At 38.5% G+C, this 15965-nt stretch overlaps 1 protein-coding gene and 1 pseudogene across 1 annotated transcript; both read right to left on the bottom strand.

The window, feature by feature from the left end:
• Window positions 1-8368: 8368 nt before the first annotated feature.
• Window positions 8369-13792, bottom strand: LOC145109263 (hyperosmolality-gated Ca2+ permeable channel 2.3-like). Its single transcript, XM_079046403.1, has 11 exons — window positions 13651-13792; window positions 13064-13382; window positions 12017-12169; window positions 11868-11931; window positions 11582-11791; window positions 11296-11484; window positions 10639-10937; window positions 9740-10016; window positions 9381-9656; window positions 8993-9226; window positions 8369-8860 (listed from the first exon to the last, which is right to left on the bottom strand). Exons 2-11 carry the CDS (start codon window positions 13330-13332, stop codon window positions 8702-8704), a joined length of 2130 nt encoding a protein of 709 aa, XP_078902529.1. The 5' UTR covers window positions 13333-13382; window positions 13651-13792; the 3' UTR covers window positions 8369-8701.
• A 1309-nt stretch (window positions 13793-15101) lies between these two features.
• Window positions 15102-15722, bottom strand: LOC145106918 (secreted RxLR effector protein 161 pseudogene; annotated as a pseudogene).
• Window positions 15723-15965: the final 243 nt, after the last annotated feature.

Raw genomic sequence — 15965 nt, 5'->3', positions numbered from 1 at the left:
GCAGGTGGAGCACAAGGAGCATCTGAGAGAGGTGTTGGAGACTCTGCGGAGGGAGAGCTTGTACGCCAAGTTCTCCAAGTGTGAGTTCTGGTTGCACGAGGTGCAGTTTCTTGGGCACCTTGTCAACCAGAACGGTATTTTTGTCGACCCGGCCAAGGTAGAGGCCATGATGAGATGGGAGGTTCCAAAGTGTCCATCTGAGATTCGGAGTTTCCTGGGATTAGCCGGCTACTATCAGAGATTCATCCAGGATTTCTCCAAGATAGACGCACCCTTGACGCGGCTGACGAAGAAGGTCGTAGTATTTCGTTGGGGGCCTGAGCAGCAGGCAGAGTTTGAGACATTGAGACAGAGATTGTGCGAGGCGCCAATCTTGGCCCTGCCAGAGGGCCTAGAGGATTTTGTGGTATACTGCGACGCGTCTATTACGGGTTTGGGCGCAGTACTGATGCAGAGAGGACATGTCATCGCCTACGCTTCGAGGCAGTTGAAGCCTCACGAGGCGAACTACCCGACGCACGATTTGGAGTTGGGGGCGGTCGTCTTCGCCCTCAATATATGGCGACACTACCTCTATGGGGTTCGTTGTACCATTTACACGGACCACAAGAGTTTGAGGTACCTCATGGATCAGCCAAATCTGAACATGAGGCAGCGTCGGTGGTTGGACGTGGTGAAGGATTATGATTGCGAGATCCTTTACCACCCGAGGAAGGCCAATGTGGTGGACGATGCGCTTAGCAGCCAGGCAGCGCCGATCCGAGACATTTGCATGCGGATGACAGTAGTGACTCCACTATTGGAGCATATCTGAGAGGCCCAGCGGGAGGCCATGAAGGAGGAACACCATAAGAGCGAGCGTATAGTGGGTCAGGTTTCCTCCTTCGACTATGATACCCGAAGGTTATTGACACTACACCGCAGGGTGTGGGTTCCATACCACGGGGGTGTGTGCCAGGTTCTGATGAAGGAGGCGCACAAAACCCGATTCTTCATTCATCCCGGGGCGACGAAGATGTATAGGGATCTTTGTCTCTACTATTGGTGGCCCTGCATGAAACGGGATGTAGCATGGTATGTGGAGCGATGCTTGGCCTGTAGGAAGGTCAAAGCCGAGCACCAGAGGCCACACGGCAAGATGCAGTCGTTGGATATTCCCCTGTGGAAGTGGGAAGATGTTACCATGGACTTCATCACCAAACTTCCCAGGACAGCGCGGGGAGTGGATTCCATATGGGTCATCGTGGATCGTTTGACCAAGAGTGCCCATTTCATACCGATCCAGGAGAGTATCTCGGCCAAGAAGTTGGCCGACATCTACATTCGAGAGGTGGTGGCTCGACACGGAGTGCCAGTCTCCGTGATTTCTGACAGGGATGTACGGTTCACTTCCAGGTTCTGGAAGAAATTCCATGACGAGTTGGGTACTCGTCTGCACTTTAGCACTGCATTTCACCCGCAGACAGATGGTCAGAGCGAGCGAACCATCCAGACTCTGGAGGATATGCTGCGGGCGTGTGTGTTAGACTTCGGTGGTAGTTGGGATACTTACCTTCCATTGGCTGAGTTCTCGTACAACAACAGCTACCACGGGAGTATTGACCGTCCTCCCTTCGAGATGTTATACGGGAGGAAGTGCAGGACCCCGATATGTTAGGGTGAGGTTGGCCAGAGGGTCATGGGGAGCACCGAAGTGGTGCTCAAGACGACATAGAAGATTCAACAGGTCCGGAGCAGGCTTCAGACTACTCAGAGTCGGCAGAAAAGTTATGCCGACAAGCGCCGATCAGACCTGGAGTTCCAGGTCGGGGATATGGTTCTCCTGAAGGAGTCGTCATGGAAGGGCGTCATCCGATTCAGGAAACGGGGCAAGTTGGGCCCCAAGTACATTGGACCGCTCAGCGTTTTAGCCCGGGTGGGCAAGGTGGCGTACAGGCTGGATCTGTCAGCCGAACTCGGTCAGATCCACAGCACTTTCCACGTCTCCCAGCTGTGGAAGTGCCTGGTGGACGACTCAGCAGTGGTGCCCTTAGAGGATATTTAGGTCGATGACAGCCTGAATTACATTGAGCGGCCTGTGGCGAACCTTGACCGGAAGTCGAAGGATCTGAGGAATAAGAGGGTCGAACTGGTGAAGGTGCAATGGCAGCACCGGAAGGGCTCAGAATGGACTTGGGAGCCGGTGGATGAGATGATGGAGCATTACCCAGAGTTGTTCCAGGAACGAGCAGCAGACTTCGAGGACGAAGTCTAAAATAAGTGGGGGAGATTTGTAGCACCTGGTTCCTGGTACGTATTTTATTTAAGTATTGTGCATTTTTGGCCTGGGACTCGGCGAGTTGAAGGCCTAACTCGTCGAGTAGAAGTGGATTGGATACGGGATTTAAATGACGGACTCATCGAGTCAGCCTCCAGACTCGACGAGTAGACTCTGACTGGACAAAACCCTAATCTAAGGGTTTGCACCCTATTTAAGCATCTCATTCAGCCACCCTTCGTCCCTATTGCTTCCAGAAACCCCCCATAGCAAACCCTAACTGTGTGTGTGAAGATCTAAAGGCATTTGTGGTGATTTTTGGTGATTTTGATCACAAGGAAGAAGGAAGGGCCTAGAGAGATCAAGAGAAGACCAAGGGATTTCAAGTTTGTGCATCATTTGCAGTTCCCAGAAGGTATAAAGTCGGTACCTTTCTTGTTCATTTGCTAGATCCCTTTTTGGGGAGATTTAGGGCTTTTATAAGCCATTCTTGGTGACCAACCATGATTGCAAGCATGGTTGGGGGTTGAGGCTTCAGATCTAGGTCCATGAAGGAGTTACAAGGCAGAAAAGGGCTGCTTTTGCACCCATGGAAGCCCCCATGCAACTTAAGAGTCTCTTTTAGAGCCTTTTAGGCTCAAAGTCCCATGCATGCACGTAAAGTTCGTAACTTTACGTGCTAGATCGAGTTTAGGGACCTAGATCTATCTTTTGGATAAGAGTTGTACGCCAGAAATCGAAGAAATAGCCTTGGACAGTATCAACTCGGCGAGTCCAAGGTTAGACTCCCCTTTTCTGTTATGGGTTAAAGAGACCCAGTGGAGTGCTGGAAAGGTTTTAGAGGGTCCAGGGGAGTGACCCAACGTTTTGGGCTAAGCCATAGTCCTGAAGTTCATAGGACTCGGCGAGTGCATGAACAGACTCGGCGAGCGTAAGGCAATCTCCCAACTCTTGAAGATGAACTCGACGAGTTGTTCATACAACTCGGCGAGTCGAGGACAGGACTGGTTCTTAGGATGAGGATGAACTCGGCGAGTTGTTCATACAACTCGACGAGTCGGATGAAGGTTCATTCGATGCTCGTATAGAAGGAGAACTCGTCGAGTCATTTCTAAACTCGACGAGTAGAGACGTGGATGAGGACAGTTAAAAGGTTAGGGACTCGACGAGTTGGCGGCCCAACTCGGCGAGTCAGGTCAATTGGAAGTTGGCTTTGGCTTTGACTTTGACTTTGACTTAGACTTGGTCAGGGGTAGAATAGTCATTTTACCCTAAGAGTAGATATCAGATTCTGACTGAGTGTTTTGTGGGGATTATAGCCGGAGGATTTCCGGAGCAGCAGCAGACAGAGATTTCCCGCACAGATTATCAGCAGCCACTCGTACGAGGTGAGTTACCTTCCAGTAGCGGTGAGTCTACGACCACAATGCCGGCCCACCAGTAGGAGTTGTATGTTAGATGATCGTCTTTGTGATATCATCTAGGTTTGCTACTACCTGATATGTTGTATGCTGGCATGATATGTTATATGTGATAGTAGTAGAGTTCGGTTGTTAGGACCGAAGGGTAGTTTGGACACCCCATATATGTCTGATAGTATGTTTATGTTATGATATATGTGATAGTAGCAGTAAGGGGTGGAATAGTCCCCGAGGGTCGGTTGTTAGGACCGACGGGTAGGTCAGCACCCCAGAATGGCTTGACATGGGTAGGTCGGCACCCCAGAATGGCCGTACCGGGTAGGTCGGGCACCCCAGAATTGCCCAGCAGTACGTATGCTATATGATTGTATGGTATGTGGTACGTTGGGGGAACTCACTAAGCTTCGTGCTTACAGTTTACAGTTTTGGTTTCAGGTACCTCTTCAGCGAAGGGGAAGGAGCTGGCGTGGTAGCGGCACATCATACACACACGCATGGGTTTCCGCACTTGAGATATTATGGGATTGTACTCTGACATGTTACTACTTTGTGATTTGGGTTTTCAGACATGATATATCGATTTACGAAATGATATATTTTTACGTAGTTTTCTTATGAATGTTTCTATAATCAATTAATTAAAAATGAAATTTTTGGACTCGAAATTTGGGATGTTACAGGTTATGCCACTAATAACTATGAATTTTAGTGACAAAAAAGGTTAAATGCCATTAAATGTATTAATTTTTTAGTGGCACATAATAAGTGCCATTAAAAACAATGATATAGTGATACATTAACCATATGCCACAAAATGACATATTTTTTGTAGTGGTCGTAGGCACCAATGCTGGCCCACTAGTTGATGTTTATAGTAAGATGATTGTCTTTGTGATAATTGTCTGGTTTGCCAGTATTTGTTGATGTTTCAGTGATTATTTGCGTATGTTATTATGTGGTAGTGGTAGGGGTGAAATAGACCCAATATCCGGTTAAAACAGACCGAAGGGGAGACCAGCACCCAGATATGCTCGGCAGTATCCGGTTGGAATATACCGAAGGGGATGCCAACACTCATATATCCTCGACAATATTCGGTTGAAATAGACCGAATGGGTAGCCATCGCCCAGATATGCTCGGCAGTATCCGGTTGAAATAGACCGAATAGGAGGCCAGCACCCAGATATGATCGACAATATCCGGTTGGAATAGACCGAAAGGGAGGCCAACACCCATATATGCTCGACAATATCCGGTTGAAATAGACCAAAGGGGAGGCCATCACCCAGATATGCTAGGAAATATCTGTTTGAAATAGACCAAAAGGGAGGCCAACACCCAGATATGCTCGACAATATCCGGTTGGAATAGACGGAAGGGGAGGTCAGCACCCAGATATGCTCGGCGGTATCCAGTTGAAATAGACCGAAGGGGAGGCCATGACCCAGATATGCTTGGCAGTATGTTTATTGTATGGTATGTGGTATTTGGGGAACTCACTAAGCTTTGTGCTTACGGTTTTCAGTTTATGTTTCAGGTACTCCGATTTTCAAATGAAAGAGCTTGGGACGATCGTAGCGCATACACCCGTGTTTTCCGTAATATGTGATCTTTGATAATGAACTCTGATAAATGTTTTATTTGAAATGGTTTTCAATGTTGGGACAAAGTTTACAATAGTGTTTTGATTATAATAAAAATGAAAATTTTTTATCCTTGATTTTTGGGATGTTTCAATATATATATATATATATATATATATATATATATATATATATATATATATATATATATATATATATATATATATATATATATATATATATATATATATATATATATATATATATATAGACACACACACACACACACAGAGAGAGAGATATCCAGAAAAGTCTTAGTATTTTACCCTAATTTACGAATAAGTCCCAAACTAAAATCTATTTACGAAAAATCATGAATTATTGGTAAAAATGACGATTTGGCCCCAAACTAAAATTAATTGATGATTTGGTCATTTTCTCCATGTAACATACATTTTACTGGTTTCATTGCTGACATGGACGCCTACTAATTAAATGAGCTGATAAGATGGATATGATGTGTTATATAATGTTACGGTTATCGTAAAATATGATATTCATTTCATCGGCTCAATTGACTATGTATCCAAGTTAGCAATGAAACCGGTAAAATGTGTGTTTCCGGAAAAAAAAAGTTGTGGGAAATTACTAAATTAAATTTTTTTCTTTTATGTTTGTGCCATTTGCTATAGTTTATTGCATATAAAGGGAGAGAGAGAGAGAGAGAGAGAGAGAGAGAGAGAGAGAGAGAGAGAGAGAGAGAGAGAGAGAGAGAGAGAGAGAGAGAGAGAGAGAGAGAGAGAGAGAGAGAGAGAGAGAGAGAGAGAGAGAGAGAGTATATATATATATATATATATATATATATATATATATATATATATATATATATATATATATATATATATATTAATTTATTTCTAACTAATACAAAAATTACTATATTAATTTTTTTTCTTTTAAGTTTGTGCCATTTGATATAGTTTATTGCATATAAATGGTATAATTGAAAAACTTACGAAAATTCTTATAACTTATCAATATGATATCTCAAATTGATTTTTTAAAATTTAGGTTATAAGGTACTTTAGTAGTTCATTAAATACTACATTACAATAAAAGTCAAAAAAAAAACCTAGCTTATGTGCGTCAGACTACCAAGTACAAGTTGTACTATCAAACACTATATTACCATAAGTTAAAAAAACAACCTAGCTTATACATGTCAACTCCAAGCGGTTATAGTATAAAACATTATATAACAATACACTCATAAAACATAAGCTAGTTTATATGTACCAAGTGAAAATGGTTGCAACGACCTTTTCAAAAAAATCTTCATTAATTCCACATTCCTATGATACTAGGTTGTACAGAAGATTTAAAGTTTTGTGAAAAGTTCAAATTGAGATGCGAGTTTTTAAATTAAGAAAATGTAAGGGAAGAGAAAAAAAAAAGGAAGAAAAATTATATTGTTATATTTTTGCCAACTTTTGGTTAATATATAGTTGTTGAGTTTGGAAAAAAAAAAGAATAACATGAAAATGAAGAAAAAAGGAATTAATTAGTTTTTGAATTTGGAAAAAAGGGTGAAAAATTATGTTTCTAAATTGGAAGGAAAGAAAGGAAAATAATATTTTTATATTTTTGCCAACTTTTGGTTAATATATATATAAAATTCAACAAATTGTTTACTTCTTTTTAAAAAATAGCCATTAAGCCATTATGTGCATATTAAGTCAAAAAAGTAACAATCATGTATAGTTGTTTAGATTAAATACTTAAATCATTAAGCCTATGACCTTAAAATGAAACATTACCTAAAATCTTTAAGGAAAATTAAAGTAAAAGCAATAGTAGGTGTGGAAATTGGGTCGGGTTCAGGTTTTACGGGTCATGAGTTGGCGGGTCAGAAACATCAACACAACCCAACCCATATAACTCGTTTAATTATACAGGTTTGCAGGTAGGTTTCACCGATGGTGGTGGTTTAGGGATAGAGCAATAAACAGTGGTGGGCCGGTGGAGCGCAAGTGTGCCGGTGGTTTACGACTTTGCACTGGTGGATTTGTGGTATGCGATTCCAACGGGAGGTGGTACTTGTGGGTGAGCGGTGGTAAAGTAGTAAGGTAAAGGCGAAGAGTAGTCTGTGGTATTTTAGAGTAACAATGAGTCAATGATTGAGTTATTATAATTTGATATTTGATAAAACCATAAAAATAGTTTATTGTAATTTATAAAGTAGCTTATAAATTAGTTTGTTGATGAGCTAACTTAAAATAACTTATTGATAAGTTAGCTTAAGGTGCACGGTATGAATAAAGATGGAGGTACCGTCGATATCTCCATGAACACTGCCCCTAGGTGAAGGTACCTCCCAATTGTACATTTGTGGTTATAGTTGTGAGTATTGTTGTGGGAATTAATGCGGATAATACAGTAGCATGCTGCTATAGTGATAAACCGGAGGCGAATAAATCAGTTAATATATACTAAGGTTTTGGGGTTGAGGTGTTTTTAGTGGGTGCTTTTTGATTGTTTGGGTTGTTGGAAGAAGACATGTTAAAAGTTTTGAAAAAAAAGATATTGAAAGATAGAATAATTGAATTAATGTGTGGTAAATAATAAGGGCTGTAAGGTTTTATTTATAGATAAAAAAATAAAAAAATAAAAATAAAAATCGAATTTTAAATATATGACCATTTAAAGGTTGAGAAGCCGGAAAGTAAGAGAAAGAGTGTGCGGACCGTATCGGAAAGCGCAGTCCGGGATAGTGTTCCACCGCCAGCATGGCAAACCGCAGGAGAGACCATAGCCCCTCCTTTGGTTTAGTGATAATAGAGGACAAAGCATCCATCGCTTCATTATAAGCTAAAACCTAGGTTCTCCTTCTTCATCAACACCAATCAACAAGTTACTTCAAATTAAAATATAAAAAAAATACGGATTCAAAAATTGAAATACAGAATTTTAGTTCTCTATCACCATATCCCTCTGTGTGTTTTCATCTTTAATCGCTCCAATGGAGTTACTAAACCCAAATTTCATCTAGTATAAGTACCTTTGAGACATAAGATTTATTAGAATAATGGAGTTACCAATGGTCTACTTTTCCAAAATACTAATTTATTAAAAATTTATATACTTCAACATAACAACGGGGACATACAAGCTAATATCAAACATGCCAAGAACATAATACAACATACAATCACATGAACTAAATCATCGCTGACAAGTATCTACTAAGACCAAACAATCCTGAAGCTAAGACTTCCCTTTAAACTCTATCCAATGCAAGGCATAACTTTCACTGCACAAGGTACAAGTCAATGCAACTTTATCACTTTGGATTTGTACAAAGTCACCAGGTGCAGTTAGTATTGATTGTTATCATAAACCACCCACTTTTTGAAATACCAGCATTAAGGTTTTACCAGACTCATGTCTCAAAAGCAAGAAGTGGGGCATTGCGGCTGTCTGTTGTACTAGAAAATTTAATCGGCTTCAAAGCTGGATCTTGATATGCAGTGATTAGATTCTCACGAAATTCAGATATTGTAGGGTCATTTTCGTCACGTTTGTCTTTCTTTGTCATCAACTATACCACCAATAATTCACAATTAGATATACTAGACTATATACTATAATAATAATAATAATAATAATAATAATAATAATTATTATTATTATTATTATTATTATTATTATTATTATTATTATTTCCACATACCTCAACAGGATAGCCTTTGAAAAGTGGTGAGAATCGCTTTTGGCAGTAGCTATTGAAGAGAAGAGTGATGATTGGAAGTGGAATAGTCAAAGTGGAAGCTAAAGAAAGTTGCTTCAGACCAAATATCCCAATAGCAATCAATTGCATTAATATCAATGAAAAAACTGTACAATGGTGCACAATTGGCCAAAACTGTCCACCAGTTTCAAATTTCGGCGAATAAACATACAACAACTGTAAAATGAAGAAAACGTCATCAGTACAATTACTAATGTTCCACAATGTAGAAAGTTTACAACAGACAATAGACAGTAGACAATGGACAATGAAAAGTGGAAAGTGGATAATGGACAGTAGACAGTATAAATAATTCATAAATCCTTCTAACCTGGTGACGATAAACTAAGTATCCCATACAGAAGTAAACCAGTAGAAAGGGCAGAATTAAAGGTGATTGGAAAAAGTATGTAATGCCAAGAAGTCCAAATAAGAGAATGTTTGGGATCTCTCTGGCGTAAGAGAGTGAAGGCACTTCAAATTCTTCATCACTTTCAGTGGCAAAAATTCTTTTTATGTAACTGAAAATGAGGGGTGTCAAGCGTAAAAGTTCTGAAGCTGTATTTGTCCAGCCAGATGTCACAACGTATGATATAAAGAATGACGCCTGTAAGATATTCAAAAAAAAAAAAAATAGAGGTTAGAAATAATGATATGATAACATGAGGGTTATATTAAAAATATTTTCACCTGTCCTGGAACAGCAGCAGCTAATATACTTGGTATTTGCTTAGGGTTGAGAAAGACATTGAGGCGATACAAAATAGATCCTGATAAAGCGTTTGCAAAGAATACGTTCCATATGATAAACCATAGCACTTTTATACACGCACTTCTCTCTATCTGACTGTGTGAAACATAGCTTTGAATTGAGGATAAAAATTTCATGACAGGTGGCGCAATTTTTAAAAACGTCTTGAGAATCAGACTGGGAAGATATCCGGTGATGACCTGGCTTACGACATTTCTGTAAGTTATAAATTACTTGTGTTAGCCTTATAGGATGTTATTAAGCGAGTATGCATTCATAATTTGTTTATTATAGCATCCTACTTTCATTTTTTCCTATTACAACATTGTACTTTTAAAAATCTACCGAGTTATAGCAATGTCTTCAAAATACAAATCAATTTTGAATGCTATAACTGGTTAGATTCTGCAAAGAGTAATGTTGTATTAAGAAAAAATTGAAAGTACAATGTTATACCGTAGTAGATTTTTCAAAGTACAACGTTTGTATAAGAAAAGAAGTGAAATTACAATGTTGTAATTGAAAATGTAGGATTATATAATATACAAATTAATGAAAGTAGGTTGTTAATTCTTGTATTTAGCTTAAAGCAAAAAGCACAAGATTAACACCATATATAATATAACAACAACATCAAACAATACCCATGTTCCATATGAAAGGAGTAAAAAAAATGATAAACTGCACCATCTGAGCGGCCCATGTCAGCTCGCCTCATGGCCCACGTGGAAGGTCATGCACCTCAAACCACTAGGCTCCCATCGCGAGGAAAAGGTCCCATCGCGGGAGAAGGGTAAATATGTAATTTATGCAAGGTAGAAATGCAATGAACACTTACATATTCAATATGCCTTTTAGAAAAGGGAACAAAATCTCCAATGTGTATAGATTTGTGAGACCTTGCACTATGATAACGGGTATGAAGAACAAAATTGTAAGAGCCGTACATGCAAGAACCACCACAACATTCCCAATCCACTTGGTTAAAAAAGATGTAGAAAAGAAGGCCCAATATATGTCTCGGTCCTCTGGGGCCGGGTCAGTAAGCCACTCGGTAGGATTTTGTCCTTGTTGGATGTTTAAAGTTATTGCAGCTCCAATCCGTGACTTGAATGATACAAATGCAGCACGAAGTTCCTACCAAATACAAAATTATCAACCAACCAAAAATGAATGTCAATATTAAGTCTAAAAAGTAATTAAGTTAAGTAGATCCCACTTGTATACACATACAACAACAATAACCAAGTCACATAAGAATGGGGTAAGGGAGAGGTAAGATATAGGCAACCTCTACCCGAGGGTAGGGAGACTGCATATGAAATGTCTACCCGCAATAAAGAAATAATAATGTTACGTAACTAAAGAACAAGAAAAGAAAATACAAACAATAAAGCTTAAAGTGAAAAGGAGCAAGGGTAAGTAGTTAAATACTATACGGATACACAGCCAATGAAAGCAGATACTATAAGAATGTGGGAAAGTAATAACTTGCCTTTCCATTAAGCAGTGATTGTTGCTTTCTTACTTTATCTTCTAGAACTTCTAACTTATTCTCATAATACTCCACGAGATCAACTTTCGGCCCCAAAAGCCCGAAACATCCAACACGACCATACCTTTGAGAACTTTGCTTTGTGGACTTCAAACTGACAAGCTTTCTATATGTCTTTTCAGCATCATCCTAGAATGACATTATAACACAAAAACGAATTAAATGAATTGAATGGATCAAGAATGTTAATTATAGGATCATGTAAACGATTCAAAAGTTGACGTACAATTAGCTTCCAAATCTTTGAAGTGTTATAGATCATATAATGTGATAGATATAATGTCGGATAACACTCTGAGAAAAATTTCTCAACAGTTTCACTTAAGGTGTCTGTAGGTGACTTTGGAATACCTCGAACCAATACAGTAAATTCATTGGGCTTAGGCTCAGATGAGGAGTAGAATGCAAGCCTTTTCGAAGCGATATAACCAAACTCCTGCAGATAATAATAATTAAATCGGTTATTCACTGGGAAAAGGAAATTGAGTAGTTATTAGTAGAAGAATGCTTACAACATAAAGAAGATAGCAAACAAATGCAGTGAAGGCATACACCGCACCAAAGTGAATCCATAACCTTCAAAAGTTCCAAATAATGTGATCAGAGTAAACTGTAACATTTAACTGTCGAAGAATCAAAATGGTAAAGTAGTAAAAATCACCTTTTGGATCCATCATTGACATTTGAAATACTGAATGATTCGAGGGACTCGTTTGTAAAGTCGAAAAAATCAATATATATCTGACTTCCCATATAATTGATTGGTAGAAGAATACATAGGCCAACTACCGCAGCAAAAGTGAATACCTTCAAACTGTAACGAAGGAAAAAGATTACACGGCTTGGAATCTGATATAGAGGATGAGAAATGTGGAAATAAAATTACAACTGATCACAAATGAGATTAGTTGCTTAATGCTTCATCTATTAAGTGGAACAACAAAATTTGGTTGAGATTTGTTAGATTTGTTGGTTTATATGAAAAAAGGAATTTGTCCTACATTGGTAGAGTGTAGGAAGGTGAAGTTGGCTTCATGCCTAGAAAAAAAGTATTGAAGGCTTTGGTTACAATTTACAAAGTTTTCCGAAAGAGCCCCAATCAAATAAACTCTAAGTACTTTGATTCTTTTGTTTTCTTCTCATGTTTTAGAGTAGAAAAGCATGAGTTGAAACTTTTGAGAGTGTGGGTGTAATTTAAGGGAATTGGCTCGAGAGATTTGTCAGTGTGATTGTAATAATGTAACATAGTGATTTTTTTCTCTATGGTTTTTCTCCAGATTTGGAGTTATCCACGTATATTCTTGTATTCAGTTTTCTCTGTTATTTTCCATTGTACAAATTGTTGGGAATCTTTGAGACCATTTTTCCAACATGTTCTCCTATCTCACTACGCTGTTGGTTGTTATCATTCTTCAAATTTCACGCTCAAAAAATATAACCTTACTTTTGGAAAAACTAGCTGGTAGCGGATAGTAGCTAGCGGGTAGCTGATAGCTGGTAACGTTTTGTTAAACACAGCTTTTGGATTTGTAGTGTCAAACGAGGTTTTTTGTTAAAAATGGAGTGTTTTGTCAAACGGTAGAAGCTAGAAACTCCTAAACGTATTGTGCCAAACACGCCCTTTGTTCAACGTATCAACTTAAAATGGTTTCTTGCATATAATAAGATTACAAAATTCCACAAGTTGTATAGTATGAAAGTTAGTAACCTGAAGACATAAATGCGCATAAAGACAAAACCATCTAAACCCGAACGCATGAGGAGTTGATCTTCTGTGGGAAGCCATGCCATCCTCACCCAACTGGAAGAAGGCAGTAACCTTTCCAAGGTGGAATCATTTTTTGTTTCAGCAACTATCCGTGGTGCATAAACATCAGCATGAACTGGAAGCTTTCTCAATATGGAGAATAGACAGATGTATATAACACATAAACCGAAATTTATTCCAACAGAAACCAAAAGAGCAGAAAGAATCATCCTTCAGAATTATACTGTCTTAATTTGGTTCTTAATAGGTCCAGAAAAGTCTGTTGCAAAGAAAACATCTAAAATTAGTCTCTAGAATATATGAATCAGAATATTGGAAATAAAACTACTGGATTTGAATTAATAAAAATATCAAAGTGGAGACAGTAGACTGAATACACTATATAAGCAAAATAATGATATTTGTATACCTAATCCCCCAAGAACATCAAATAAAAATTTAGCAATTAAATAACAAAATGCATATTTTAATACAGCAAGAATGATCGAAGAACTGAACATTTTCGAAGCTGAACATGAAAATAATACCTGAATTAAATATTTGGAAGTTTCAGTCGACTACTAGCTCGACTTTGTTCCTGCTTTACCCATTAAACGGATTCCATTAGTGAAACCACTTATATAAGTTTGTGTCAATATCTGCTACTCGCCAAATGGTAAGAAAGAAAATATATTTTTAATCAATTTTTATTTAAAATGCTTTTGATAATAGAGTACAAAAATAATAATATGTGTTTTTAACTTTTGATTTTAAAATACATTTCTTACGATAATATTTAACTAAAATATGTATATTTATAAAACAATTTAAAATTACAAAAACATGCATGTTAAGAAAAACATGAAACAAGTTTGAGTAAAGAAGTTGTTTTCTAATACAAATATAATTAACTGAAAATATGATTTTTGGGTACCGGGTACCGAACCGATAGGTACAATATGGTATTGGTTCGGTTCCGGGACCAGTATCGGCACTTTAGTACCAATTGTATTCTAGTACCGATTTTCTATGTGCAACGGCTCATCTTTGGGGCTATGAAACTCCGCCTTAAGTACAAAAATAAGAGTTCATATGAGTTCAAAGTTGAAGAAAATTTATGCATTCTCTCCGGCAGGGCCGGTCCAAAGATATAGTGAGCCTAGGACGAAAATAAAAAATGGGCCACCAAAAATCATAATATAATAAAAATTAAATCGAAAATACACACACCGTTATAAAATTCACTATTAATAATCAAAAACAAAAATATGGTCAAAATATTACAAAAACAACTAATTTAAAGAAAAATACTTTTCCTAACATTTTTAGATAAGTTAGATTTTTCTATATATATAATTTATACCATATACTTTAGGAATTTTGGGTCCCTTAGAGATATGGGCCCTGGGTGACCATCCGGGTTGCCCACTGTCAAGGCTGGGTCTGCTCTCCGGTAAAAATAATAAACTAAGTTCGAAAAATTTATGTTTTCAAATACCCATGTTTGGGAATATGTAATGCAAGCTATGCTCATCCAAATCAGTTGATTCTTAAGCCTAACATCTAGCCAAGACACACAAAAAAAAAAAAGATACATGAAGAAAATTCAGGTCGTACAAAGGAGTTTGGAGGGTCGTAATTCTAGTATAGCAATTGTATAGTATAGCAATTGTATAAACAATTCTAGTATAGCAATTGTATAAACACAGACAAATATATCAAAATATCTCTTTGATTGATTTGGAAATATAACTCAAAACCAAACTTGTTTACACTGTGTTTGTGTTGTGTATTACCCTCTTGGTAATTCACTGAATATATAGGATGGACTTAATCATTTCAATCATATATTAATAAGTATGAGACCCACCCAACTTGTTGGTGTCCCCTCCTTTATTGTGTGTGGAAGACATGGGTGGAGGGAAATGAGGACTTATGATTCCAACAATCACCCCCGAATCTCTAAGTCCTTCTAGAGATTCCCGATCACCGCCAATCTTTAAGTCCTTCTAAAGATGTCTTCAATCACGATCAAGTCCCGCATTGTCTTGAACTTGGTTCGAGCCAATGGTTTTGTGAGAATGTCTGCCTTTTGTTCTTCACCTGGAATATACTTCACCTCCACTTGTTCCTTTTCAACACACTTACGAATGAAGTGAAACCTCGTGTGAATGTGTTTGCTTCTTCCGTGAAAAACAGGATTCTTCGTGAGTTCGATAGCTGACTTGTTATCAACTCTTAGGACCACCTTCTCTTGTGCTTTGTTCATGATTTCGCCTAGCAAATATTGAAGCCATATTGCTTGACATGCAGCCGCAGTTGCAGCCATGAACTCCGCCTCGCAAGATGATAAAGCAACAGTATCTTGCTTTTGAGAACACCATGTTATCGGAGAGGACCCGTAGTAGAAAATGTGACCGGTTGTGCTTCTTCCGTCGTCCGGGTCGACATTGTGACTACTATCACTGTAACCAATGATCCGGTTTTGCCCCATCCTCTCGTACTTGATTCCATGTGACGTTGTTCCACGTAAGTACCTTAGGATGTGTTTGATTGCAACACCATGTGATTCTCTTGGACTTTTCATATATCGGCTAATAACTCCAACCGCGTAAGCCATATCGGGTCTTGTTTGCAAGAGATATCTGAGGCATCCTACCACCTTTCGATATTGTGTCGGGTTGATTTCGGTTTCATCTTCGGCCTTCGACAATTTCGTTCCTGGATCCATGGGAATGTGGGTCGGATTGCAATCGTGTAAACCGGCTTCTTTTAGAATGCGTCTAGCATACGCTTCTTGGTTTATAGTTGATGGGTTTTAGGTAAAACAAATAAACTAGAAACAATTCCTAAGTTCACATGC

This window comes from Lactuca virosa, chromosome 4 (genome assembly GCF_052849685.1).
Source record: "Lactuca virosa cultivar CGN04683 chromosome 4, Lactuca_virosa_CGN04683_v6, whole genome shotgun sequence".
In the NCBI taxonomy this organism is placed as follows: Eukaryota; Viridiplantae; Streptophyta; class Magnoliopsida; order Asterales; family Asteraceae; genus Lactuca; species Lactuca virosa.
The sequence above is the reverse complement of the archived record's forward strand: the minus strand, read 5'-3'. Positions and strand labels throughout refer to the sequence as shown.

What these genes read in the sequence shown, in the direction of transcription:
- LOC145109263 (XM_079046403.1), bottom strand. Translation starts at nt 13,332, where the DNA reads ATGATTCTTTCTGCTCTTTTGGTTTCTGTTGGAATAAATTTCGGTTTA. An exon ending in CTAAAAGGCATATTGAATAT is followed by an intron (nt 10,017 to 10,638) that starts GTAAGTGTTCAT and finishes TATAACTTACAG; the next exon opens with AAATGTCGTAAGCCAGGTCA. An exon ending in CTGCTGCTGTTCCAGGACAG is followed by an intron (nt 9,657 to 9,739) that starts GTGAAAATATTT and finishes AATATCTTACAG; the next exon opens with GCGTCATTCTTTATATCATA.